This window comes from Ips typographus, linkage group LG9 (assembly GCF_016097725.1).
Source record: "Ips typographus isolate SLU linkage group LG9, UJ_Ityp_2.0, whole genome shotgun sequence".
NCBI lineage: Eukaryota > Metazoa > Arthropoda > Insecta > Coleoptera > Curculionidae > Ips > Ips typographus.
The window spans coordinates 6,988,345-7,016,198 of NC_138430.1; the positions used below are offsets into that span (position 1 = coordinate 6,988,345).

General features: G+C 35.5%; 1 protein-coding gene and 1 long non-coding RNA gene across 5 annotated transcripts; one reads left to right on the plus strand and one right to left on the minus strand.

Moving 5' to 3' along the window:
• Positions 1-367: 367 nt before the first annotated feature.
• LOC145734095 (protein big brother-like) lies at positions 368-27,737 on the plus strand. Of its 4 annotated transcripts, none has more exons than XR_014179338.1 (7): positions 368-750; positions 2,473-2,661; positions 20,101-20,316; positions 26,068-26,144; positions 26,212-26,637; positions 26,698-26,797; positions 27,476-27,737. XR_014179338.1 is itself a non-coding variant. In XM_081987226.1 (5 exons), the coding sequence occupies exons 1-5, from the start codon at positions 580-582 to the stop codon at positions 27,495-27,497; spliced, it is 675 nt and encodes a 224-aa protein (XP_081843352.1). In that variant the 5' UTR covers positions 374-579; the 3' UTR covers positions 27,498-27,737. The 4 variants fall into 4 exon arrangements, 1 of the variants encoding a protein (XP_081843352.1); XR_014179339.1 differs by having other exon boundaries at positions 26,706-26,797; XR_014179337.1 differs by having other exon boundaries at positions 26,212-26,797.
• LOC145734101 (uncharacterized) lies at positions 24,766-25,579 on the minus strand. The gene is made up of 2 exons (XR_014179341.1): positions 25,165-25,579; positions 24,766-25,108 (listed from the first exon to the last, which is right to left on the minus strand). It is a non-coding gene; the product is annotated as an uncharacterized LOC145734101 (long non-coding RNA).
• Positions 27,738-27,854: the final 117 nt, after the last annotated feature.

The following is a 27,854-nucleotide window of genomic DNA, read 5'->3' on the forward strand; positions in this document are numbered from 1 at the left end:
TAGGCTTTTACAACTTGATGATTAGGTGCATTTTATTAACTTTCTTAAAGAACACTTCAGCTAAGAAGTTCTGTTAAATTTTCATGGCATTCAACACATTTTTGTTTATCAAACAATCTTAAAATACTTACAATATATACAACAAGACATAAATATCCACTCTAGGACGTTGTAAAAAGCATTTCAACGACCTCTTTTTTTCTGTTAATAATCTCCATCAAAGCAGATGCGCCCGATGTACATTGGAGATTTATCAGCAGAGGTAAATCTAATAAAGTTTGGAATACGATAGGCCCCTGACAATCACTCCCCCTTTTCGCAAAGGAGCACCGTTTCGCTTCCACTTTGTTTCCTCATCGGGAGCGTAAACGCGTTTCGATTGGTCGAAGGGTTCTCAGGCCCCGCCTACGGACAGGTCCCCTGTATAACTAAAATACCGGAAAAATTGAGCGTGAGCACCAACTTGGCCCCCACACTATATTCAATCGGTGTTTCGGTGTTGTACGGGTACGGTGCTGCGTGGGATTTACCCATAAATTTTCGCGTTCTCTGGGTTTTCAGTGAATTACATTGTGAATCATGGATCATACGTCTGTTTTAGGCATGATGCATCACAGTTCTTTCGATAATATCGGGTTGTACGAACAGCCGAAACCGAGATTTATTTTCAAAATGCCTCGGGTGGTACCTGACCAAAAAGCTAAATTTGAGTCTGATGAATTGTTTAGGAGGTTAAGTCGCGAAAGTGAGGTAAGTTGATTTATTTTGTTGGTTTTGCCCCTTGCATCCACAGAACTAAAAATTATAAAACTTACCTGATTTAATAATCATGCACCTTCATAAAAAATAATTTTGTATAATAAGTACGCTTAAAATGGTAAACAAAATCGTTTTACTAGAATCTGTTATTAAGTTGTCAGCATTTGATAATAATTGATCATATAAAAACATAAAGCACTCAAATCTCTTTGTTTTACAAAATAGTGAGTGATTTTTGGTGTGATTTCTCTGGTTCTAATGAGCATAGAGACTTATCCATAAGGAGAAAAACAAATTCTCAGGCAAAAAAAGAAAGACGTTTTGCTTTAGCAATTAAGTATCTATTCTAAGATATGACTATCTCAGTTTTTTGAATTTTGTCCCTTATTGCTCTGAAAAGCTTCATATCCAGAAATGTTTAATTACTAGCCAATTATAATTTTTTTTTTAATTTAGAGTCGAAAACAGGAGAAACTGAGATAGGATTCCTTCTAACTCTATAATGTGTTTTCGGATGCAAAAATTCATTAGAAGGTTGGGTTTTCAAATGCTGCATAAAATAGAAAACCTCTGAATTTTCCCGAAATTACCATAAGACAACCCAAAAACTCCCGCCTTAAACCATAAATTAAGTTCAAAGCTAAGGACCGATTGCACCGACAAATTTGAGGTTTTTGAGAGCACTTAAGGCCCCTTTACAATTGCCTCCTTCCTAATCTTCCTACCCGCAATAAAAATGCAAGTTTTATATTCGGTTTTACAGTTGAAAATTTCTAGGCAAATATTCTATACCTACATTTACCAACCTAGTTGGTTGTGTCCCGGCAAGATAAATAGCCAACTGTAAAGCGGCCTTTAGCCTAGCTATAAGTTTTCATTTGAGTGTGACATGTGACAATTATATTGATAAGCTTTTACCTGGATTCCTTAAGAATAGCAACTTTCATGTTTTTATATCTATGCACTGTTAAAGTAGATTTTTGCCTACATCCTACATCAAAATGTGGATCTCAAATATTCTCTAACAAACAGTATATGAGACTATTACTTCAATGTTACAAGTTGAAAATGATCATACTCGTTTTCCTCCATATTGGTTTATTTTACTCGTCACTTGCTACTAACCTATCATTGTAAATGAGAGTGACAAGGATACAACTAGACTAGTTTTATACTAAATTTGACAATTAATTAATAAATTTCAAGAAAATCTTGTGGGATTAAACGATTCCGTGTATTAAATTAGAAGTCTACATTAGATATGAAACTAGTTAAGCTTACTAAGGTCTATTTCGACCTTGGCACGCTTGGTTCCTCCGAAACCCAATGACTACCGAGAAGTCAATATTACTAAGAACTAGTAAAAAAGCCATCGTGACTAAACCGGACATGCTTCACATATTTTCAACATACACTTATTAAATAATGTGTGTGTCACACTTTATGCATACATTTCTACTTACGATTAGTAGTAATTTGAATTTAAACAAGCTACAATAACGTCTTTAGTTTAGTATTGTAGTGTCCGTTCCAAAACAATCATTTGATTTCATTGATTTGTCACAATATGTTTTGGCCTGAATTTTAAGTTGTAGTATCATAGGCCATCTTGTTTTATCAGAATGAGTTAAAATGAGATAGACATTGTAACACTGAAGCAAAATTGTCACTTCAATGATTTACAGACAGATTAAAGGATTTCTTTAACATCAGGTTCGATACACTGGACACAGAGACAGACCGATGGACGAAAAAATCAAACGGTTCCTGGCCGCTTGTCAAGAAGGACACACAGAAATCGCCTTCGCCGCCACTGGCACTAATCTCCAACTAGTGTTCAACCCCCCCACACCCGGCTACATATCTGACAACCAGTGCGACTTTGAAAAGGAACAGGGCAAAGTAAGTACGCCTCTGCCTTATTTTCTGCCACCCTTCTCGCGATAACGATTCAAAATGGCGCTTACCGACGCTCCCTAACCTAACCAATCGCCAGCCGGCGTTCTTATTGATCGACGGCCGCGCGACGCCATATTGCAAAGGGGGAAACTCGTTTTTGGACAATTGTATAATGATATTATGCTTTGAAATGGAAAAGAGGGTTTCGAAAGGGTCTAGTTTTATATTGTTGGAACAATAAATGTTCGTTTATTTGGCTTAAGTACTGCAACTTTGACAAAAGTTTGGTTCTCCCTGTTGTACTGGAAAAAAATCATAAAACTTATTACTTTTTTCTGGGTAAAATTGTTTCCAGTTCTTTTTCTGAGTATCTAATGTTGTTCTGCTTTGTTCACATGGTTGCCATAATTTATTATAAATGACCAAAAATGGTTGGCTCTCATATGCAACAAAGCCTGATCTAGTTTAGCCTAACATTTCCGAGAAAATGTGTACCCTTCTTCGTTCTACGCCAACTTTTAGCCACATTGTTCAATAGGTACCAACACCCGTAAAAGGCGCATTTTAACCGTAGCGACAATAAACATCACGACACAGTTTGGTTCAATGGGCGTAATAAATTTTTAATGGGGCACCCTTTCAAAGCCAACATTTTACAGTCAATTTACGAGCAAAACGCAAAACTACATAAAATCGTAGGGCCGGGACGGCTGGTATTGTTCTTTTGTGTCATAATTACATGGACTTCCCTAAATGCGTTCGGGTACCACGTTTTGCCGGAAAAATTCGTTTTTTAATGCTCTTCAAAGTACCCGAATTGGGTAGGTACCTGGATTTATGACGTTTTTTTTGTTTGCCAGGTAGTTTACAACAGAAAACTATTTTTTAGTTTGAATTGACGTTTTAAAATAAGAATTACGCCCTCTGGCGTGGAATTTTAGATTGATCGACATGTGCTCAACAATGGCGAAATTGTCTTTGTTTGGATGGATTACTGTGAGCAAGTTACATTTGGTTTCATAGTTTTGTTAACTAATTATAACGATTTAATAACCGTTACTCCGTATCAAGATGGCGCTGAAGTTTGACAGCTGACAAGTTGATAACTCTCGTCAAAATGTCAACCTTAGAGCAACAAACACCTGACTGGAACAAACCTAAAACAAATATCAATTTTGCTTAGAGTGGAACAAACTTATACCAAAAAAAGACCACCTGTGCTTGCTAATATTCTCTCAACTCACTAAACCCAACAATCATCTTCAAATCCCTCTGAGCACTATAATAAAAGCAAACCCACTTAATCGCCCAATGAATTTCGATAAAAGCACCCTGTGTGGCATTCTTGGCGTGTTTACATTTTTCATAAATTCTCTTATAGGGCGAAAAATTAGCAAACAGGATTACAAGGGCTTAACCATTCTTCCGGCAGTTATTTAAAGAACGGTATGGGTAAAGGAACAGATGGGCGCACTTTAAGCGGTCCCGCCCAGTTCCTCCTCATAATAAATTTGTCCAAACTGGTCAAAAACTTAGAAAGTCACGACTTAACCTCGTCAACCGTTTCACGCTATTATCATTCAAATAGAAAAGGTGGCAAACAAAAAAAACAAACAGAGAAACAATCGCAGCGTGGACTAGTTAAGTGACAAAAAACAAAGCATGATAAATGGACAACGAGTTTTATAATAGAAGCGCATTAATATCTTGGGAACTGGCACGTCAAAAGGCTGACCCTTTGTTAATGAGGGTATCATGCCCTATAATATTTTAATCTCGTCTATTAATAATAAAAGGGCAAACGTGCCTGCGTAGACAATGAAAAGGTGTTAATCGTATGCAAGCGTGGACACGGTGTATAACATTTTTTTTTGCTCCGGGAACAGAGTAGAAAGAAATTTTACCGTTGGCGGTTTGATTGCAGTATCAATTTTCATTCAAAGTTCAAGTAAAATTGAGAAATCATAAAATGAAATTCAGAAATTCAGGCAATTTCATTAAAATACATTATCTGTAGATAAAATTAACAAATACTTTATAATAACACAATTTAGGGTCCAACAACAATTGTACCACAATCACCTTGTTCACCAAGCAATAACATCAGAAATTCTTAAGTTTGTTTTTATAAACGTTTTAAGTTTCTACCTGAGTGCATATTCTTCAAAGGAGGGAAGGGAATTATCAAGAGAACACACTTATAGAATGTGACAGAAACACGTTATTGTCAGCTTCTTCCGTCACATTCTATAAACACTTCTCCTGAGATTTCCGTTCTCTGCTTTCAAGAATTAAGCTCCTGCTGTGAAAACCAGAGACAGTGACAGATCCTGCAGATGATTTCTCATATATCTTCCCATCTTCAATACAGAGACTGCATCCATTCAACAAAAACGAACCCGTTCTTTTCTCCATCATTACTACACCAGAAGTTGTAATAGCACCAATTGGGAACCAGTAAAATTTGTGTCTCTAGTTCGACGACAAAATATATGTTTGTCTCATTCATCCAAATGTTTAATTTCGTATTCTGCTCTTTTTTCTTTATATTCAACAGAGTTTATTGTTAACGGTTCCCTTCCAAATAATTAGCTATGGTGGATATGGACACATCTTTCCTTAAATTTTTTAGTCTTCACCTTTATTTGCGCATTCTACTGTCTTCTGTCTTGATTACTGTGTTGTTTGTACTCACTCCCTGTTAATACAGCACGGCATAGAGGATATTTGACTAAAGGATCATCATTCTCTTATACCTAAATTACAGTTTAGAAAACTGAATTACACTGGATCTACTTTCTGAATTTAGAAATTGTTGATTTAAAGTTTCAGCTGACAGGGCTGCTATCAAACTTTCATCTATATCCGAGTCTATATCAGAACTCATGTGATAGTCTTCGAGTCGTTTAGGTAGTTTTCTTGTTCTTCTACTGTGTCTTAATGTTTCTTGTTCTTCACTGTCATTTGAATTGTTGTTTTCTTCTTTACACACACTTTCACTTTCAGCATGTTTATCTTTGTCTTTTTCTTTGATGTGGTTTTCACATTTATTTTCACTTTCCAACATGTTTAAAGGTGTCCCTAAGTTTCTTGTCGCATTTTTATCAAACATAATATGTTTTGCTGTCACAATTTTCTTCTTTTCCGGATGCCAAACACGATATCTATTGTCTGTATAACCCATGAAAATCATTTTACGGCTTCGAGCATCTAGTTTACTTTGTCTCTCTTCTCTCGGTATGCCTTACAACCAAACACTTTAATTTTATTCAAATTTGGTTTTTCCTTGTACCAAATTTCAGCTGGAGTTTTTCCATTTTCTAAAACTGACGTTTCTGTTCGGTTTATAAGGTAAATAGCTGTTTTCATACCCTAAAACGTTCCTCAGATATTGAGCAAAAACTGCAAAAAAACGAGAGTCAACTTTGACTCCCTCTAGCGGCTGAACGGGGCAACTTAACCCTACCCGCTACTTCTTGTATTATACGGTGGTTTTATACAGGGTGTTTCAAATAAGCGAGTTATGGACGATTTTCTGGAAAAGTGCACGGAAATTTAGTCTAAATTAGAGAGTTTTTGGGCCTACTATACTAACGGCGACTATTTTGGATTTTCCTTAATAAAAGTGATTTTTTTTAGCTAATTTAAACCTGGCGAACACAAATCTGACGTCCATTTTTCTATAACTGGCACCGTTTCAGAGATGACCTTGAAATTATGTCAATTTAGACACTTTGGGGCGTGGCACCCTTGCAAAATGACATTTTGACAAATGACACTTTACGTCATTTTTGTACTATTAACCTGAAGGTATTTAAGCAGTTGAGGTTAATTTTGAAAATAAAAAGTTTTCTAAAAAAAATCAGAAGGGCACACCCTTGAAAATTTTTGACAATTCTAGTTTTTAATTTTTTAAGGTCAAACGGTGCATGGTATCACAAAAGTTTATAGACGGTAAAAGGTTGCATCCCATCGAGGTGCATTTGTGGTAAAACTTCAGACCTCTAACCTGAAACGTTCCTGAGATATTGAGAAAAAACTGCAAAAAACGAGAGTCAAGTTTGACGCCCTCTAGCGGCTGAACGGGGCAACTTAGCCGTACCCGCTCAACGTCACGTGATAGCCCCGTTTATTAGCTTTCTTTTGTTGTACGGTGGTTTTATACAGAGTGTTTCAAATAAGCGAGTTAAGGACGATTTTCTGGAAAAGTGCACCAAAATTTCGCTCAAATTGGCAATTTCTGCTTTCGAAGAGAGTGGTCAAAGTAAAGCTGTAGGAGAAAAAACAATTAAATATCGATATAAACATTTTACATCAAGTTGGCCTAGAATTTGACGTAGATTTCAAAAATCGAATAAAAAATTATAAGTTTGGTTTTTTGCTCAAATTTGGGACACCCTGTATACTGATGGATTATCCAAGAATAAAGTAGATCGCCCTGTAAACTGCTCCATTGTATTGTCAATAACTCGGTTATTTTGACAATTATCGGGTGGTTCAATATACCAATTTGTAGCCCTTGAAATTCTCTCTTGACCACCCTGTATAGCGTTTTCACCTAAAACGTCGAATAAGTGAGTTATTTACTGTTAAAACTGAGTTGTTTGATTTTGACAGTTTTTACTGTGACAGCCCATAACTCTGTTATTGTGACAGTTACAGGGTGGTTCAATATACCAATTTGTAGCCCTTAAAATTGTCTTTGTGACTTTGAATTAAAAACGTTCCTTTAAACATGAAGTAATTTTCTTGAAAATTTCCAAAAATGGAAATTTTCTGACTCGAAAATGACCGCTTTTACATCTCTGCGATTAACCATCATTTACTTCCTCAGACAACACATTCCGTCACTGGGCCCATAACCTGTGATTTGTTGATTCTTTGTATGTAGTTTTCAATAAAAGATAACTTAATTTTAATGGTTTTATTGCACTTTAAATCAGTGTTCATATACATATAGAATTAGAATTGTTATCAACAGAAATGAAGAAGTTTGGTCTTCCAGTTAAACATGTACATACAAATTTAGAGGAAGCCCAGTCTAGCCGCGGGCCTATCAAATATCAAAGAAACGTCGATGATATAAAACTCATCACATAAAACGAGGTATTGTTAAGATTAACCACTGATTATTTACAAAAAGGCTAAGTCGTAATGACTGCAATCCAGTAGCGTCCATATGAGGGGGACGTATTCTTTGAGACCAACCTACACTTTACTTCACAGTCCCAGCCTGGAATTGGATGTTGAGTAAACAGCATTTTAGAAACACAACGTTTGGGTTCAAAAAAATTCGTACATTCTTGGTTATAGATGACTTGGAGACATCTGAAGGATGAACCAATCCGCCTCTGATTGCATTTAAACATCTCGCATAAAGGCGCCTGATATGTCATAAACCAGGTTTACAGTTATTTACAAAGGCATGGGGTATGGCAGAGTTACAATAAACACGGTTTATGGTGCATGTTGTGTTGCTTTGAGTGCGCCGCTCTCTATTTTAAAGTTACTAGCGAAACTCATTGAGGTCAAAATGTACTAAAACGCCATCAGGGCAAACGCATCTGCCTGAAATCGATTCTCAGAAAACGAATGATTCCTCTTCCTATATTGTAAAAAATTAAGATGATTCACTAATGCGAGTATATGTAAATATTGTATCCGTTTACATCACACGCGTTACTTGGAATTAGTTTGATCTTAACAGTATCAGGAAAATCTCATTACAACCCTTGTGACTATTAGGCCGATTAGTAACGGCAGGGAGTCACCTGGCCGAACAAAGGGTGCGATGAGCTTTAATATCTCTAGTAATTTGTCATACATGATATTAACTAAGAGGGGGTGTCCGCGTTAAACGATTTAGAAGGGTTGCTCAAAACAACTGTCAAACTGAATGATTACTCTGCAACTAAAACGTAAAACTTTTGTTTACTATTCCTCTTAATTCTTCAAAACTTCATTTACATGGAAATACCGTCTCACTTAAGTATGTACGTGTTACGTTAATAAATTTTACCAGTAACTGATAGTTGATTCTGGTAAATCCCACGTGGGTGGATTTTCTGAAAATTTTATTATGTGAACGTTAACAACTGGCATTTTTAGATAATACAATATTAAAACATTTAAACACGTCTAAGAGATTCAAAAGATAACTTGTTAGTTAGTATTCAGCAGATGTAATAAGCACTTTATGAGCTTTTCCAGTAATCGCAATTACGGTACCGGGTACCGGACAATAACGTTTTGAATGGGATTTCCCTAACGCCATATTCATATACATTTATTATTCATTGACTTTTAAATATTATGAGTGTGACCGTGAAAATGTTAGTCCTCTAGTTCACCTTTTTTAACCGGACAAGGTGTTTTGTATGTATTTTTGTTTCACTTAAAAAGTGATGACTGAATTTTTCCCACATACCTAAAACCCTGTTGTGTTATTACAATTTAAATTGCAACAGTAACAGCCCTACAGTCACATCGGGCAATAATTCAATTATCTACATAGCAACGCCTTCTCAGCAAGACACCAGACATAAAGGGGACATTTTAGAACAAAACTCAATATCGCAGTGGGCATAACACGTCTCAGCGGGACACTTTAAGCCCTTGCTAACCCTTTAATGACTCAATTTTACACAATGCCTTCAACAAATTTGGAGGGTAACATATTTTTGCCACCCAAGTTTTATTATCTGTAATACGAAGTGTTGAACTGAAATAATCTACACCATTTACACATGTAGTTTAGAAAATATCACTTGGATTTTAAAAATATAAGTTGGATTTCAGAAAAGGTCACCTGTATTTTAGAACGCGTTATTTCAATTTCAGATTTTTTTGTGTTTCTATGTGGTTATTAGTTTATTGTTTTTTTTTAATATCACTTTAAGCAGAAAAACCCGCCCATCGAGAGTATTAATTTATATAAAATATACAGGGTGTCCCATAACTATATGACAATCTCTCGGGGGCATGCAGGGGAGGTCAAAATAATACGATTTGTTCGTATAATTTTTTTTTAAAGTCACTCTTAAGGGAAATATTGAGCCCCAAAAAACTGCCTTCCAATTAACGTTTTTGGCCGTAACTTTTGAAACACTTTGTATATTGTATTGATTATTGGGTTTAATGTTTTATCGAAAGAGACCTTCTATTTGACATGAAAACAAGGTATCTCGTCTTCGAAAGGCAGGAACTAACTGGACCTAAGACACAATTTGCTTAAACTTTGACAGCTGTCATTATTTTCAGCTACAAACGCCATTAATGGATACTCTTGACATTTTTATCGAAAAATTGTACCTTTCTTTTATTTCGATAAAATGAACGGTTTTCGAGATAAATCGATTTTTCATTGAACTGCTTAAACCACAATGTTATTAAAAATATTCGTTATGCATAGTGGATTTACAATTGTCAAGTTGTTTGGGTTATTTTTCCACTTGGTTTGTAGTTGTATGAGTCTGTCAGTTATTTTAGTCATGTTCGTACGTTCGTAGAGAAGTTGGTTGGATGGGTTGTGTAGTGGGTTTGCAGGATGTCGTATTTTTGTTATTAGTCTTAGAGCAATCTGTTCAGTAATTTGTGTATATTTTTTAGTCTTGTCCGTAGCGTTTGCTCTAAGTAAGTGTCCGTAGTCCAGGACCGGTCTACAGATGGATTTGTATATTTGAGTTGCCGTTTTTGTACTAATGCCTTTGTTTTTGTATGTTAGTGACCTAAAGTGTTTTGTTCTTTTAATGATTTCAGTCCGGACATTTTTAAGGTGTTTTGTGAATTTTAGTTTTTGGTCCAGTGTTATCCCTAAGTATTTAACGTCTTGTTTGGGATCAGTTGTGTGTCCGTCTGCGATTATGTTTGGTGAGTCGTTTTTTATTTGATGGTTCAGTAATAAAAGCTGGTTTTTAGTTGCGTTAGGCGTTAGTCTCCATCTGTAGAACCATGTCATGGTGTCGTCAGTAAGTGATTGTAGTTTTGAAACTGCTTTTGTTGTAGTTTTGTCGTGAACAATAAGTGCAGTGTCGTCTGCGTATTGTAATATGTATGCTGTTTCGTCAATATGATTTTTGTCTTGTTTGTTATGGTTGTATATGTCATGGCAGTACAGATTATATAGTAAAGGTGAAAGAGGTGAGCCTTGCGGTAGTCCCTGCTCAGGGCTGAAGGAAAAGGAGAGTTTGTTGTCTATTCGAACGTGCAGTTGTCTGTTTTCCAGTAAGTTTCTGATAGTGTAAAGTAAGTATTTTGGTGTGTTAAGTCTATGTAGTCCCGTTATCTTTTCCCCGCTCTCACCCTGTTAGAACATTTTAATTAGAACTTTTTTTTTTTTTTTCTCAATGTATAATTTGTTTATATTAATTAGAAATAAGATTACCTGTACATATTAAAAAAACATGTATACATAGGCAGAAAGACCGTAATGGTCGATAGCCGTTTTTTCTTGGAAATAAAGATTGTTTATATATATATATATTCGTTAAACTATTTACTTTTTTTACTCAATTCTAATTTTCCAAATTACAAATGACCACGTCTAAAATCCAACTGCTCTTTTCTATAATACAAATGACTAATCTGAAATACGAATTGCAATTTCGAAAATCAAAGTTATTATTCTAAAATTGAAAGTACCTTTTCTGAAATACAAGTGATATTTTTTAAATCCATCTTATGGTTTCTAAAATTCAGCTGACGCTTTCTAAACTACATGTGTAAATGGTGTAGAATATTTTCCTGGTTCTCGTGAAACAATGGCCCTAAAGGCCCCAGGACCGAAATTAACAAATATTCCGGTATACAAAGAGTAATTTCAAAGAAGGTTTTGGCCGAACAAGGTTCTTTTAATTTATGTCCCAAAGCGGACTTTTTGTCGTCAGTTGCGAAGCGTAGAGGTTGAAATTGACTTTAGTGTTTCAGTAAATCGTCTTTTTTTCTATTGTTCTTAGCTTGTAAAGGGTGTTCCGTCTGTTATTTGAATACATTTAAGTCACATTATTTTGAATAATTCTGTGATTATCTTTCATTATTTTGTTTCTAGAATAGTTTGAAATTTGTATAGTCTAGAGAACTAGAACATAAACCACTATGATCTTTAATTATAGTTTGTATTTGCGTACAAATTGCAAATACAAATTTCAATAAAATTACTAATATTTAAATTGTCGCGTTTACAAGAACAAATCGTATTATTCCTAATTATTATTATTATTATTATTCGTATTATTTTTAAAATAATCAAATCACTTCACATACCTCATTGTAGTACTAGTTAAATGTACTTTTTCCATTGTTTTCTATAACATTAAATAAAGGAGTTCAGTGATAATGAAGTAACTTAAGAACCCAATATCAATTTAATTAATTAGACCGATATGAGCGATCAAGAGGAAACGGAAAACCGCTGAAAACATGATATTATATGGTTTCGGTCACAAATTTGATACGATATTATTATCTGGTATGAAATTTCCAACCGAAGGTGGTGTTTACACAATTTTAAGGTTGCCTTACACTGATACAGGGTCGTTGATTGATTACTTTCGAAAAAAAGCAACATTTCTTGACTTTACTGGCAAAGTAAAACAAATCAAAGTACCGTAAGGCTATTTGATTTGTTGGCAAGTAAACCGAGAGAAACCAAATCAAAAAAAGGGGTATTCGAGCAAACGTTAACCTTGGAAGAAACATCACTGTATCAAATCTGTCTTGGTTTTGAAATCGGTGTGTTTTCAGCTTTTGTAATTTCTTTTCATTGATAGCATCAACGTTGAAGAAAAAGAGCGGTCGACTTGACTGTTTTTACTTGTTCGCGTACAAAATGCACGGTTCGATCCACTAAAATCTCTCAACGGACCGAGATCTTTACCGCGCTAATGAGATCACGTCCCAACTGACTCAGCAAATTCAATTTCCGGTGAAGATTGATTTCTTTTTAGAAATTTAATGCTCGTTTGTAATACCTCATTCTTGAAAATGGTCCATTTCATTCACACCAATCTACTGATCGAACAATAGTTTCAGTTTGTTCTAGTCGAACCAGAAAACTTTTACCAATAATTTGCGTGCATTCTACAAAACCCAACGAGGTTATGTAGTCTCTTTGGCCTTGTTTACTCAATCTTTTTCGGTAGATTTTAATTGCACAATCCAGTGCTAAAAGGCGATTAGCATCACAATGCAAAATCAATTTTTATTTAACTTGTCTGAGTGTGTATGTGACTAGAATTATATCTGTTGTCTACGAAACAAATACGATTTAAAATATCTGACTAGTGATATGTACGTCATCATTTGCCTTTCTTGTCTATTACATGCGTTCCGAGGGCGATAGAATTTTGACGTCATCTAGTCACGTCGAAATCGGCCGCCATTGTTGACAAAAAGTAAACAGAGACATTTTTTATTTTTGATGTAAATTTTACAATATTTTAAGGAGTATTTTGATTTAACTTGTTATTAATTGCGATACTACGTGTGAGACTAGATAATGTGTGTGTGTTTCGGTAGTTTTGAAAATGCCACCTTCTTAATACACTTTACAACCATCAAAGGGCCCAGTGTAACATTCTGAAGGAACTAGAGTTTGTGAAACAGAAAAGGATGCCTTTTCTAATAGAAAACACTGTCACAATGAAACAGCCCCTATATTTACCTACTCCCAAGAAGAGTTTTTACAAGAACACTACAAAAACCAAGTTTATTCAAGCCAGTGGTTCTCAAAGAAACATGGATATAGAGTAAAGGTGTATTTAGCAGAAGCTGACAAGGTGATTTAGTAATACTATAAAAAGAACTCTGGTAGAGGTATTAATAAGCTGCTAATACTAAATAGCTTATGTTTCTGGTACCTTTATTTGCCTAATCTGGAGTTTGCTTATCATGCTTTGAAAGGGTCCAAATTTAAAAAGTCCCATTATCAATTGCTCTAAAAGACTGGACAAAAGGTGTTTGAAGCTATGGTTATAATGGTGTTGTCAAAATCCATATGCAGAGTGTTGAAAAAACAAGTTTTAGGTAATATTAGAAAGATACAAGTTACTTAATACATAAATTTGATCAAATGCCATTATTTCGCAGAATTAGCCCTTATAAATTTTGCCGTATCTTCTCTGACTATAAGGCTAGAAACAGATGGTGCTACTGTTAAATACTTTTCCATCAGATAGTAGTAGGTTAAATTACTATACAGGTGGAAAAAAATTAAAAATATCGTTATAAAGGTGTGGTAAATCCAAAACCGACCATAGGAAAACCGTGTAACTGACAGAGAAACGTAGGTAATTGCATGCGCGGGACAAAGACAGTAAACGAAAAAAATACCAAGTACGCCATATTTTCAGTACGCTGTTGCCAAAATCCAATACCGTCGACAAAATTACTTGGTATTTTTTTCGTTTTCTGTCTTTGTCCCACGCATGCAATTATCTACATTTCTCTGTCAGTTACACGGTTTTCCTATGGTCGGTTTTGGATTTACCACACCTGTATGTCATTATAATGGTAATTTTAAGATCTTTTCAAAAATAAAATAATACACAAGGTGTTCTATTTAAGTCAAGTCAAACGATGACAGATATTAACCAACGGTTTTCGCCATTAAGTTTTGTATCAAATTTGAGAACGTCCAATTTGGCTCACCCTGTACATTGAGAGTTAATCACATCACTTTATTATAAAGCCTCACTGACAAGACTGACATATATCACTGACAAAGTTTTCCCATCCTTGTCTAGTAGGACATTGGTTTGGCCTAGTTTTCTCTCTTCTTACCGTTCATTTCTTATATCCACACCTGTTCGAATTATGTATATTTAAAAAAAAATGTTTTTATAAACCACAAAACGACGTGCATACTAATTTGGCTTAAGTACCAGTATTAAAGGTGCAGTACCAAAAAAAAAAAAAAACAGTACCCAAACATTATTGTTTATTCGCATATGGAATTGGGCCATTGGTCAAAACACGAACAATACCGTATTGTTCGCTACTCACAAAGTGGCCACGCCCGTTTTGATTCATCGGAATTAGCATAAGAATGTTCCAAATAGCCTGTATGGTCCAAATGGGCCGGACTGTTAAAAAAAGGGTCCGCTGGGGTGAAAGTAGCCATGGGCCAACTGTTACTGGTACAGTATGTAAAACACCGGTTGTTGTTGCTTTGCAAAAGTACCATCAACCCGGACAACATTAAACTAATTAGGCTGTTAATTCAGTCTTATAAATAAACTGACTCATATACTCAGTGTAGTTGAATAATTGTTTTTCCTTTACAATCAACTATTAATAATAATTAATACGATGACGCACGTAAATTTCCCGTTCGGAAAGTGAACGGATTGAAAGTGTGGTCTCTTGTCATTTAGCCATTATTATTTAAAAAGTCATCGCCTCCGTATAATAATATCCATCTGCTTTATATTGCCCAGAATGAGACAAAAGCAGCGAACGAAGGGCTTTTTGTCAACTAGGCTGAGGCTAATTCATTTAGAACGGCAGTCTTTCAGATCAGCTCCATAAAGCGGAACGTGACTAGACAGTAAATCTCTAACTTTTTTTGATGATGAGATATCTGATCATCAAACGCATCGTTTACTGTAAATTAGGACGCTACTTGATCGTTCTCAATAAAACAGTGTTGTAGTTCTAAATTAATGTCAGGGAGATATTCTACATCTACACAAAGGTTACTAAAATATTGTCTTTTGAGCATCAACGAATTCTATAATCTTTGATACCTGATCATGTTAAACGTGCAAAACAAGATCATCCCTCTTATCTCTTTTTTTCTCTAAGGGCACATAAATATCGAAGCACCCTTTGTCGTGTCTAAGGGTGGTCTTTTACCGGGTGTAACTCCACGTCAATTCCAATTCTTTCACATGGATGGCCGTTTTATGAAGAGTTTTTATGTTTGTTAAGGCACAAAATGACGTTAATCCTATTAGTGATGCCTACTGTCGTGAATTTATTGTTTGAACATCGTCTATAAGTGGCATATAATTATATTACATTAATACCGTCGACAAAATTAATTTTGTCGACGGTATTGGATTTTGGCAACTTTGTCCCACGCATGCAATTATCTACGTTTCTCTGTCAGTTACACGGTTTTCCTATGGTCGGTTTTGGATTTACCACACCTGTATAGGATGTTCCATTTAAAAAAATGTAACTTACTGTCATATGTCGGAAACTAAACGAAATAGAAAAAAAACTGACTACACCATTGGATTCTACATGAAAACTTCTACCGGGAACCGTTCTTCCTTTTTTGACAACTTCAAGAGCAACTGAAGAGGTTCAAAAATTACCAATTTTCGAAAACCCCCCCGTATCTTTGAAACAAAAGAAATTAGCGCCGCCCACTTTTCGCCAGTCATCTCAGCTCAGAAAAAGAGATCAGAACACGTATGCTACTTTTTTTATATCTATTACCATTTTCTCTGTACCCCGTAAAACCATCGAAAATGCAGCACCCTGTATAGGGTGGTTGATTGAATTTTGACCACCCTCTCAACTTCCTTAATTTTGATTTTAGCAGAAAACTAGTAGATATTAATTTAGGTCTACTTTACTTTTAGATAAACAGTTATTATACAGAGTGTCTCAATAGTCGAGACAGCATTAGCAGCATAGTATAACAGATGCTGCTGTGAAAAGAGTTGAATATTGATACAGACATTTTACATAAATTAGGCCTAGAATTTGACGTAAAATTCAAATATTCGATAAAAAGTTGGTCAATGTATTTAAAAAAAAATGTTACTCAAATTTGGGAGGACACCCTGTATAATAATTGTTCATCTAAGAGTAAAGTAGACTAGTCTTGGATTTAACGTTTTCTGTTAAAAATTAAGGAAGTTAAGAGAGTGATCAAAATTCAACCAATCACCCTGTACTTTAAATTTTGCAACTTTTGATTGCAAAACTGTGTGAATTGTATCTTGTTCTATCAAAAGTCATTGAAATAGTATGATAATACATTGGTTCTGCACTACATTTGCAAATTAGAGAACCAATATCAAAAACACAGTACTATCAACCTACCTTGGCTCTAATCTATAATAATAGTAATTTCTTCTAGTTTCAAAGTCCACCACAAAACTTCCTGAGAAAACAGTACGGACATAACACAAACTGAAATTTGACAGATTTGGACTGTCTTGCGATTTGAAGACATAACTAAGCCACATATTTCCGTTCTACTTACTTTCTTTTCGAAATGCGTTTTCGTGGATGATCACCTTAATTGGAAGGATAAAATTAGTGGTCTCGTGCCAGAGGGTGAACCCAAGTCTAACCGATCTCACCCATATGGTATTCCGGCGGTATTATCTTTAATTTACGTAGGCACGCAACAGATTTCATCGAGTTTGGGTTCTTCCAAAGTTACTTCAATAATTGCGCGGCATGCTTCAGCAAGCACGTACGTTATTAAAAAAAATTGTATTTTTTTTTGGGAAACCTTGCAAATGATCACCGAAATAAGATACACTTTGTAATATGATCAGCTGTAATAACGACTTTTCAAGAGTTTTTGATTCAGAATGTACATACATCTTCTAAATGTGTCAATTAGCACGTTTCAGTAACAATTAACAAAAGGACGATTTATTGCACAAATTCCCTGCTTTGAAACATTTAGGGCCATGGTCACTTCCTGTTTGAGCAACTAATCACTTTTGAATGGGACGTTACTTAAATAGGGGCAGTACCTTCTGTACAGTTCCTAAATGGTTATAGGTCCGATGCTAATCGTTTATACGGTAATTTGTTCAGCTGGACAATTCGATTCGAATGTTGTCCGTTTACCTAATTTTCTGCTTTTAAAAAAATGTCGCCAGCTCATTTATACGTCGTCCAATTACCCAAAACAATAAGAACAAAACGTCTATTATACTATTAAGAGAGAAACAAAAGGAGTTGTTTTGTTTTAACTCCCCCACGGTGTCTGGATACGCGCGCTAGTTAGCGCTGTTGTTGACTGGGTTCGTCTGTTTTGTGACGTCAATTAGGAAAACGGCGTCTATCAGACGCAGTTTTTTGTTTTCGAGATGATTTGCACCCTGGGCGACACGCTCGTTTTTTTTAATTGCGCCCCCCTATAAATTAATTATTCATCGAAGAAGTACGGTGTGTTCAAACAACACACAAGTGACAAACACCCACAATACATGCATTAAAACGATCCATTACGTCTTACATTTTAATATTACTTCTCTAATAATTTTATAAAAATCTTAATTTCATACAATGTTGCCAGCTCTACCGTTAAGACCGTTTTTGTGGCTCCTTTACCGTTCTCCTGTTTTTTTTTGTATATAATCTACCGTTTTTATTTACACTTTCATTATGTCGGTTGTGAAACTTTATATATACTTTTTCAGTTTATCGAATAAGAAATTTAATGAGGATTCTAAAAATGCGCTTAAAACAATCATTTTCTTATTGCAAATTATCCTCTAAAACCACGTGATGCCTGTCACTAATGTCAAAATTTGACTAGAATTTGCAAGAATTACATTTTAACACAGGTTTCGAAAAAAGACGATTTTTTCAGATTTATGACAGTTATTTTGACAATTGTCAGTTCAGCGTCTAGTTAAATAGTGTTCTACAATCACGTGACAACTGCCACTAACGTCAAAACTGTCAAACTATGTTCAAAAGTTGCGAAAATCAGGGTTTAGAAACGTTTTCTTGCAGTATTTGATATAAAACATGTTTCTGAGAACTACGGCAGTTGTTTTGATATTTGTCACGTGACCGTCTAGTGTTCTACAATCACGTGATAACTGTCACTAACGTCAAAACTACCAAACTATGCTCTAAAGTTGCAAAAATCAGGGTTTAGGAACGATTTCTTGCAGTATTTGATATAAATGTGTTTTTGAGACTTATGACAGTTATGTTGACTATTGTCACCATCGTCTATCTAAATAATGTTCTACAATCACGTGACAACTGCCACTAACGTCAAATCTGTCAAAGTCTTGTCGAAAGTTGCGAAAATCATGGTTTAGAAACGTTTTCTTGCAGTATTTGATATAAAACATGTTTCTGAGAACTCTGGCAGTTGTTTTGGGAATTGTCACGTGACCATCTAGCAAAATAGGGTTCTACAATCACGTGACGACTCTCACTAACGTCAAAACTACCAAACTATGCTCTAGAGTTGCAAAAAATCAGTGCTTATAACATTTTCTTGCAGTATTTGATATAAATGTGTTTTTGAGATTTCTGACAGTTATTTTGACAATTGTCGCTTCATCGTCGAACTAAATAGAGTTCTAAAATTCCGTCACAACTACCACTATGGTTAAAACTGTCAAACTGTGTTCAAAAGTTGCAAAAATCAGGGTTTAGAAACGTTTTCTTGCAGTATTTGATATAAAACATGTTTCTGAGAACTATGACAGTTGTTTTGATAATTGTCACGTGACCGTCTAGCTAAATAGTGTTCTACAATCACGTGACAACTGTCACTAACGTCAAAACTACCAAACTATGCTCTAAAGTTGCAAAAATCAGTGTTTAGAAACGCTTTCTTGCAGTATTTGTTATAAATGTGTTTTTGAGACTTATGACAGTTATTTTGACAATTGTCAGTTCAGCGTCTAGTTAAATAGTGTTCTACAATCACGTGACAACTGCCACTAACGTCAAATCTGTCAAACTCTTGTCAAAAGTTGCGAAAATCATGGTTTAGAAACGTTTTCTTGCAGTAATTGATATAAAACATGTTTCTGAGAACTCTGGCAGTTGTTTTGGGAATTGTCACGTGACCATCTAGCAAAATAGGGTTCTACAATCACGTGACGACTGTCACTAACGTCAAAACTACCAAACTATGCTCTAAAGTTGCAAAAATCAGGGTTTAGAAACATTTTCTTGCAGTATTTGATCTAATGTGTTGAGATTGAGATTTATGACAGTTATTTTGACAATTGTCACTTCATCGTCGAGCTAAATAGAGTTCTAAAATTCCGTCACAACTACCACTAACGTCAAAACTGTCAAACTCTGTTGAGAAGTTGCGAAAATCAGGGTTTAGAAACGTTTTCTGGCAGTATTTGATATAAAACATGTTTCTGAGAACTGTGGCAGTTGTTTTGACAATTGTCACGTGACCGTCGAGCTAAATAATGGTCTACAATCACGTGACATCTGCCACTAACGTCAAAACTGTTCTCTAAAGTTGCAAAAATCAGGGCTTAGAAAAGTTTTCTTGCAGTATTCGATATAAAGCTAAATTATCCTTTAAAACCATGTGATATGGGTCACTAATGTCAAAACTTAGAAAAAAATTATTAACAAAAAAAATGATAAATCTGTATTTTTGTAGTACAGTTTTTATATTTATAGCAAGAATGAATGATTAAAAGTTTTACTCCATAACCAGCTATACTAACGCTATGAAACTTTTTGTTGCAGGTTAACATCAAATCGTCGTTTATTATGAACGGAGTGTGCGTAAGATGGAGGGGGTACATCGATCTGGAACGTCTGGAAGGGGTTGGATGTCTGGAATTCGACGAGGAAGCGGCGATGCGGGAAGACGCCATTTTGAGGGAACAAATGGAACGGTACACGCAAAGACTGAGGGAGTACGAGGAGAATAAACCGCGTTATAGGCCTGAGGCTGATGAGGTACGACACCCACCTGGGGCTCACGCGGTTGGCCCCAGTACCGCCGCCTCAATGTCCATGAGGATGTCTCAACCTTTTATGAAATTATATTAAGTCAAATTTCATTGAGGTTGGGGTGTTTTTAGTATTTGTTGTCTATGTAATAGCGAAACGTCGGCTTAATTTTTAAGTCTTTTTCTCGACGACTGGTGGTCAACTTTTCACGTAAGAGCTATTCGAACCAAGGACATTAATATATACTAGCGTTAGTATATATTAAGGTCATTGATTTAAATTTTAGTATCGTATAATGTTCACAACATTTAGGGTTAGGACTTGCAAAAATAACTTCAGCTGAATAACCAAAGATCTCTATAAACTTGGAAAAGTTGTGATCCTGTACGTCTTTTCTTATTAGTATTTAGTAGTCTTATTTTCGTTTGCCTCTCTGTACGTAATATCGACGTTTTTTTTTTTTGTGTTAATCTAGTTGTGTAGTCTTGTACTTTACTGTAAATATGATACGTTGTTAAAACATTTTAGTGCTGCGATATTCGTGTAAATATGTTTGTTTAATTACATTTATTTTAAACCAATTAATTTTGTTTTATTTGCCTGTTTTGTTGCGCTTCTGCTTATTTTTTGCACTTCCTCTCCAGAAATGCGCATTACAGGATCACGACCCTAAATCCTTGGAAAACAATTATTCTGTTGGGATGCTTAAGGGATGTGAATGTATTCACCCTGCTGCTAGAGGGGTGGAAGACTCTAATGAATTACAAACAGTCTGTTGTGTATGAAGTAATTTAAACCAGAAAAACAGTTTTTTGATAACCAGACCAATCAATTATTTAATTAATAAAATGATTTATTCCTTTTAAAGGTCGTACTGGGTGAGTTTAATATAGAGAAGCTAAAGCACCCTTTTATCTAAAAGGAATAAAAATAGACTGACAACACAGAGTTTGCAACCCCTTTTTACAACTACCCCCAGAGGGTTGATAATGGCATTCCAGCGAGGGGGTCCGAATTCAATAAAACCGTTTAATTGAAATCAAAATATTTCTACGATCGCAACGAGACACCCCAGTTTAAAGTTCTTGGAATAGTTGTTCTTTTGTCAATTTTTGTTTAGTCAACCGAATGGAACACGATTTAATTAATTTAATATCACCTGTTGGCAGAAAAAGTTACGTAACAATGTAATTTTGCTCTCGAATTTGGTGACTACCTGCAGCTATTATTTGCTCACGTATCTTCTTGAGAGATCAGTATCAACGACAAGGATAAGGTCAATTCCGAGTATTTCCTAATCTGCCGTTTGTGTGACACCTGTAGTTACAATACAGAGTGGAAAAAAAACTGTCGTGAACGAGATTGAGCTACAAAGCCCCCTGAAAACTCACCCTGTATATGGGTTGCACAAAAATGTAACAAAAAATCACGTTCTTTTATATACCGTTTCTAAGGTCCAAAATGGGACCCTTTTAATCCGTCTTCTATAGTGTCCGGTCTAGGACAAACCATTTTTCAAACTTTCTCGGGCTTTTTAACCTCCGTTTAGGTATACCATGTTATTAAACGGATTTATTGAAGGGTCGTAAATTCCACAAAGTGAAACGGAAATGAGCATCGGTCCAAGATAGATTTTTCTCAATAGATTTGTACCTATAACAAAGACAGTGTTGCTACTCAAGAATTACGTAAAATTAAGTCAGTCAGTCAGCACGATCACCGGATTTGATTACTTTTGATTTTACACTACCTTAAAGTGTGAAAGACTATAGTTTTTATCTTCTTATCAAAAATGTAATCGAGGGTTAAACCGCTGTAGGAATTAATGGGCATTACTGAAGGACATTAGTATTTTGAAAAGTATTAATATACAATAATTGGAACCTTCTAAATTATATTATAAAAAAATATCATAAAATAATTGTTTCTATTGGTCATTTGAATGAAATTCGTTGGAAAACAAACAAAAAATTATAAATTTTGTAATTTTACTTTTAAAAATTTTTACAAAAACCGTCCAACTTACCAATCAACTTTTATACGTCAATGGAAAGCTCATTTCATTGCCTGTCTGAATTTTTGACTGAATTTGACAGCTACTACTTTAACCTTCAATAACTCGGTTATTTTGACAGTCAATCATCATGAACATGACAAACTTACCTTAATTTTGAACAGAAAATCAGACGAAATTATAAGAATAAGGAGTGTTTTGTTTGTAAAACTAGACTTTTGGTCCTTTTTTACAACCACACTTAGAACAAACCTTGTTTAACACAACAACATACCAATACCAAAACGATGTTTCTTGATATTGGTTAATAAAAATTGTTTTGGACTGAAAATATCAATAATTGTTAGGTTAGGTTAGTTATTGGGAATTATTAGAAATTACTAGGCATTTCAAGGAATTAGTGTACAAAATTTTACTCAGCACTATCCTTCGACAATCTAAGATATCTTTTGTCTACTAAATCACTTTTTGTAAGAAAAACAATCTTTTCAGTCATAAAACTGTCCCAAAAATGGCAACCGAACCTTTTCGAGCAAAAAAAATCACTTAAGCCCTCCGGCCTACTTAACTTTTGAGTGAAAGCGAACTGAAATTCAGATATAAGGGCTCAATAACCTATTGTGCCCCGAAAAACTGACCGGTGAAAAGGAGACCCATTGTTCCCTTGTTTGACTAAACAGGATGTTGAATCGTTGCGAATATCAGTAATATAACATAATGCCCATGGCTCTGACAGATGATTTATCGAAGGGCCACGGCCCTTGATTGGCTGCGGCCCATTCAAACTAGAGAGGCACTATAATATTTGGACGTTTTCCCTAATATTTATGATTTTCAAGTGCGTTGATGTGTTAATTTAGATGTACGGACGAAAGAGGGGAGGCGATTTCGCAACTGTCAGGTATATAGAACCTAAATCGTTTAAGTAAATAAGCTCGTTCCTGAATAATTTCCTTGAGCTGTCTAAAAGCGTCGGCCCGTAGGATTTTCTATTTATACACCGGGTACATCCCTCGATAATGCCAGAAAATCTGTTTGTTCAATCCGTGTCTCCCACGCAACTCAAGTAAATCCGCCCTTAGGGCCAAAGATTGCTTTTAATGCCGTTTAATCCAACAATCGGATCAGTTAATGCGCAAAACATGTTCCGAATTTAAATGATCAGTTCTAGAATTATTATACAGAGTGATCAAGGTAAATACTGACTTACTAAGTATGAAGCAGATACAAACTGACAAGTGACAGCTAAGTAAATCAAACACATACGTTGTAAATTTCTGTGAAATTACTAAAAATCCCTTTGCAAACGAAGAGGAAGAGAGGGAGGAAATCACCCGGAAAAGGAAGAGGGTCCAACACTGAAAGATTGGCCGTCAGCACAGACTCCTAATAAAGAGCGCCCCTCTAATTTGGGAGGGTCGCGCCCTTTCAAATGCCACCCTCGTCGCTCGTTATAGAAACAACGGGCAAGTTTTTGATCCCCCTACAAGCGGAAAAAAAGCGATTTGGAGTCTTGGATCGCGCTCAAATACTGGTACCCAAGTTCGTAAATAAAAAGGTGCAATTTTTGCATTATCCGCTTCATAAATTGACAATAAACGAGTACTTAAACAGAGTACACACTTGAAAGCTTTAAAGATGTCGCAGGTACTGAAGTGGTCATTGTTCCTTTTTCTTGTAAACATCGACCATTTGCTACCTATTCACACTTTACAAATTGAAAGTTTCACATTTTCTGTGCTATGTAAGTACAAAGTTTTAAATTGTGCACTTTTAAATAATACATATCCTCTGATGACTTGTATTACTCAGAAAACATTTTCGAAGATCCTTTTCAAAACAGGTATAAACGATCCATAAACAACCAGTGGCGCTTAAGTTTTTTACTAGCGCGGCATCTTTGAGGATTTAAGGGCTTAGGGCTCGATACCTTCGGCCGTTATTTACTCCTACTCACAAAAAAATTACAATAGAGAATTATACACGCTGTAAAATTTCTAGAGCGTAACAGAATGGATATTGAAACTATTTTGTCATGCTGTAAAATCTATCCCTTGGAAAAGTGGTTAAAAATGGCTACAGTCCATTTAAGGGATAGTGGCAGTGACGTAATAATTGTCGTTCCTTTTCTATTACATTTGAACTGATTCTCGAGTTTTCTCCAGTTGTAATGTGAATTCATTGATTTAGTTTTGATTTTGTTGTATTTAGAATTTTGATAATTTTGGTAACCATGTGCTCATTTTTGGGTTGATGGAATATTTTCACAATACCGCATAGAAAGTTCATAATTTTTAACTTTCTATGCAATTCTTATGCGAAAACAGCAGTACGCGTGCACAAAATTTTGTAATGTCATATTTTGACATCCGCCGTCCGTCATTGTATTGTGTTATTGTTTTGCTTATGAATTGTGGATTTGGATTGTTCAAGAATTGTGGTTTGCTGTTGATTTTGTATTTGTGATTTTTTGGCCATTTAGTGCAATAAAAACAGTTGAAGTGTCTACGGAAAAAACAGAGTTTAGTGGTAAAAATTATCTAGAGCTAATTAGTTTCTCTTTACATCAAGAATTTATTAAACAATTGCAGATGGAACCTTGGCAACAATTGGGGCTTCTACTCTTGATGGGTGCTGCGTGCTGCAGCTACAGCATTAAGCTAACATAGTGTTTTTGTAAAAATAGTTCAGTTTGCAGAAAAACATAATACAGAGCAGTTTTTTCAAATATACGCGTATAACTCCAGAATGTTCCATAAGTTATTAGCTCTTGTGGGACCATTCCTGCAGAAAGACAAGACAAAAAATCCAATTAGCCCAAAACAACGTCCTGCCCTCACTCTGCAGTAAGTATATTCTCAATTCCAAATAAAAATGTGTAGTATTGCCAGTTCTGTTTTTCAGTTATTTATCAGAAGGTTATTCTATGCAGGAAATAGCATGGAATAATAACACCTGAACGCTGCCATCTTGTGTTGCAAGTGGTGGTTGGAATCATCAGGGATGGCATGGTCGGTTTTTGTTGGCTTTCTAAAAATGGAGAATTCTAATATATTGTTGTTATTAACATTTTTTTTTTCTTTTTTCCAACTTTACAACAGCCAGCACACCTTTTTTGCCTTATCGGCCTTATCTGTGCTTGACATGATTGACAAATGGCAAGTGACAGAAAAATAACATTTCAATGACATTTATCACGTGTTGTCAAACTCTTTTCATTGGTTAAAAATTATATGTTGTGTAACCTAACCTAACTACAGGTAATAAGTACATTAAAAACAAAATTGGGGCAAAAAATCAAATTGTATCTTTAAAATGAGATTTCGTCGTAAAAACTAGTAGTTGACACCCTTCGGACCCGTTCCAGCCCTTATTAGACGCCCCAAGGGGGTGCCCAATGGGTGGGCGACGTCCCCCCTCCCTAACTAACAATCGCCCGCGCAGCACGACCGAGCCCATTGAACGGTTCAAAGGTGCCGAAGTGCAAAATCAAAATCAGAGAAAAAAAGCGTCAGCAAAGGGCCCCATATTTGTGTTTATGATGCCCCCCGGGGTGGATTCAAGTTTGGCCACGTTTTTGTTACAGTTATTCCCATATGTCATGGGAATAATAAGCTTAGAAATTTTTAACTGACGTTTTAATGCATGTTGTTTGCTAGAGTCAGGACGCAGGTATTTTTTCGAAAGGGAGAGAGTTCGAAGGGATAATATTTGCAGTTTTAACGTGTTTTTTTCTTTCGCAGCTTCGAATGGCCAATAATCATTTGAGTCATCACGGACATCATGGACCTGTTACCGCCCGATGTCATGGACCACCAAGGTAAATACTACTTAAACACACCAAAAAGTGAAAATTACAGGTTTTAGCTGGTTGATTGGCTTTTTAGGACCTGCTTTGTTTCTGTATAGCAAAAACAATTAAAAACAGATTAGTGTCAACTCAATCTACTTTTACGCCAAAACTGCTTCCCAGTTCACACCTAGATGAAGCTGCGTCAATATTTCACCAATAACAGTTTGTTGATTTAGTCGAGTAAACATAGTCACGTGTGTATTGTATAGGACCCAGAATTAGTTTTCTTTTTCCTTCATTAGAGACAAACTGGTGTGAGTCAAAATGAATTCTGTGAATGATTGGTAAAAAAAAACAGCAAACAGGAAGCTGCTGAATCTTAAACTTTCCCTAAAAAACTGAAAAGACAGTAAAATCCTTAAAAAAAACAACATTTTTGACCTTTCTCAAAAAAAAATTTAAGTGTCAATTTAGATGTTTGCATTGGACATCCAGATAATGGCATAATGCCCTTTTGTCGGTACGTACATACATAAACTGAGAGAGCCTTTTCAGTTTAAAGATCTTCTAAACATATCAGTTTCAAAGGTAGTGGCTCTACCAAGTTACTGGCTGTTTTCGAAGGTGTTTCCTGTAGGATACAATTTGGACGGTTGTAACGGAGTTTTTTGTGCCATTGTGTAAGTGTCACCGTTTAGAAAGAGTACAGTAGCAACGACGGGGGGTGATTAGACTAGGAAATCGGGTGATTTTACCTGGACCTTTGTTGACAAGGGTGCCCCTCTCAGATAGATGTCACAATTTAAAGCAAATCCGTGTGCGTATCACCTTGACGACAAATATGACTAGGCAAATAAATTTAAGGGCTGTTTTGCGCCCTTTGTTTTTTCTGTCTACGTTTCAAGAACAATTTGATGCTTTAATGAAATTAAATATTGTTGCAATTGAATTTCCACCTTTTTCGGTAATAGTTGAAAGACTATTCAATTCCCTCCCTAAAGGGTGACAAAAATTAATAACTAGCAGACGATTGTTCTCCAGGTCATTCGAAACAAATGTTCCACTGTCCCTTTGCCGAAAAGGGTTTGGAGATTTGCATAGGGCCATTCGATGCGCTTTTTACCCCATCGTATACCCTTCACAGGGAATATTAACGCGCCCATATTAACTTGTAAACAGATGTCAAAAATTATGTCGATTTCACGTTCGTAGTGTTTTTTGCTTGTTTCGTTTTTTTTGGGCGGGTTTATTACACTGATAAATCACATTTTGACGTGGCTTTGAGTGAATCTTTCAACCGAATAAATCCTGTCAAACTGTTTTTCAACTGTAATAGTAATATCTTTTGTAATTTTCAGAGGTGAACGCAGAATGCCTTAAGATGCAAGAAAGCACCAGTCCCATAACTAGAACTGCCACCCTGTATAATATTACGTTATGGCTTATTAAATGGTATACTGTGAACATTATGTGATTTTTGTAACATTTCTTTATCAGTGAAACTGTATTGTATTGTTCCATAGTTTATCGGTTTGAATTTAAAGGCCGTAAGAATTATCTACGGTTAGTGTAACAAATGTCAACCCTTTATAAAAGTAAAATTGTCTCAGTAAAACACAATGGGCGTTTACTGTGCACCCCTTTCCGCGAAACGGTAAAATTACCGACATGTGTCGCCTTTACCCTAAATTATTGCTTCATAGATAAATGACCTTTGGTCGAAAAGGAGTTAATGGT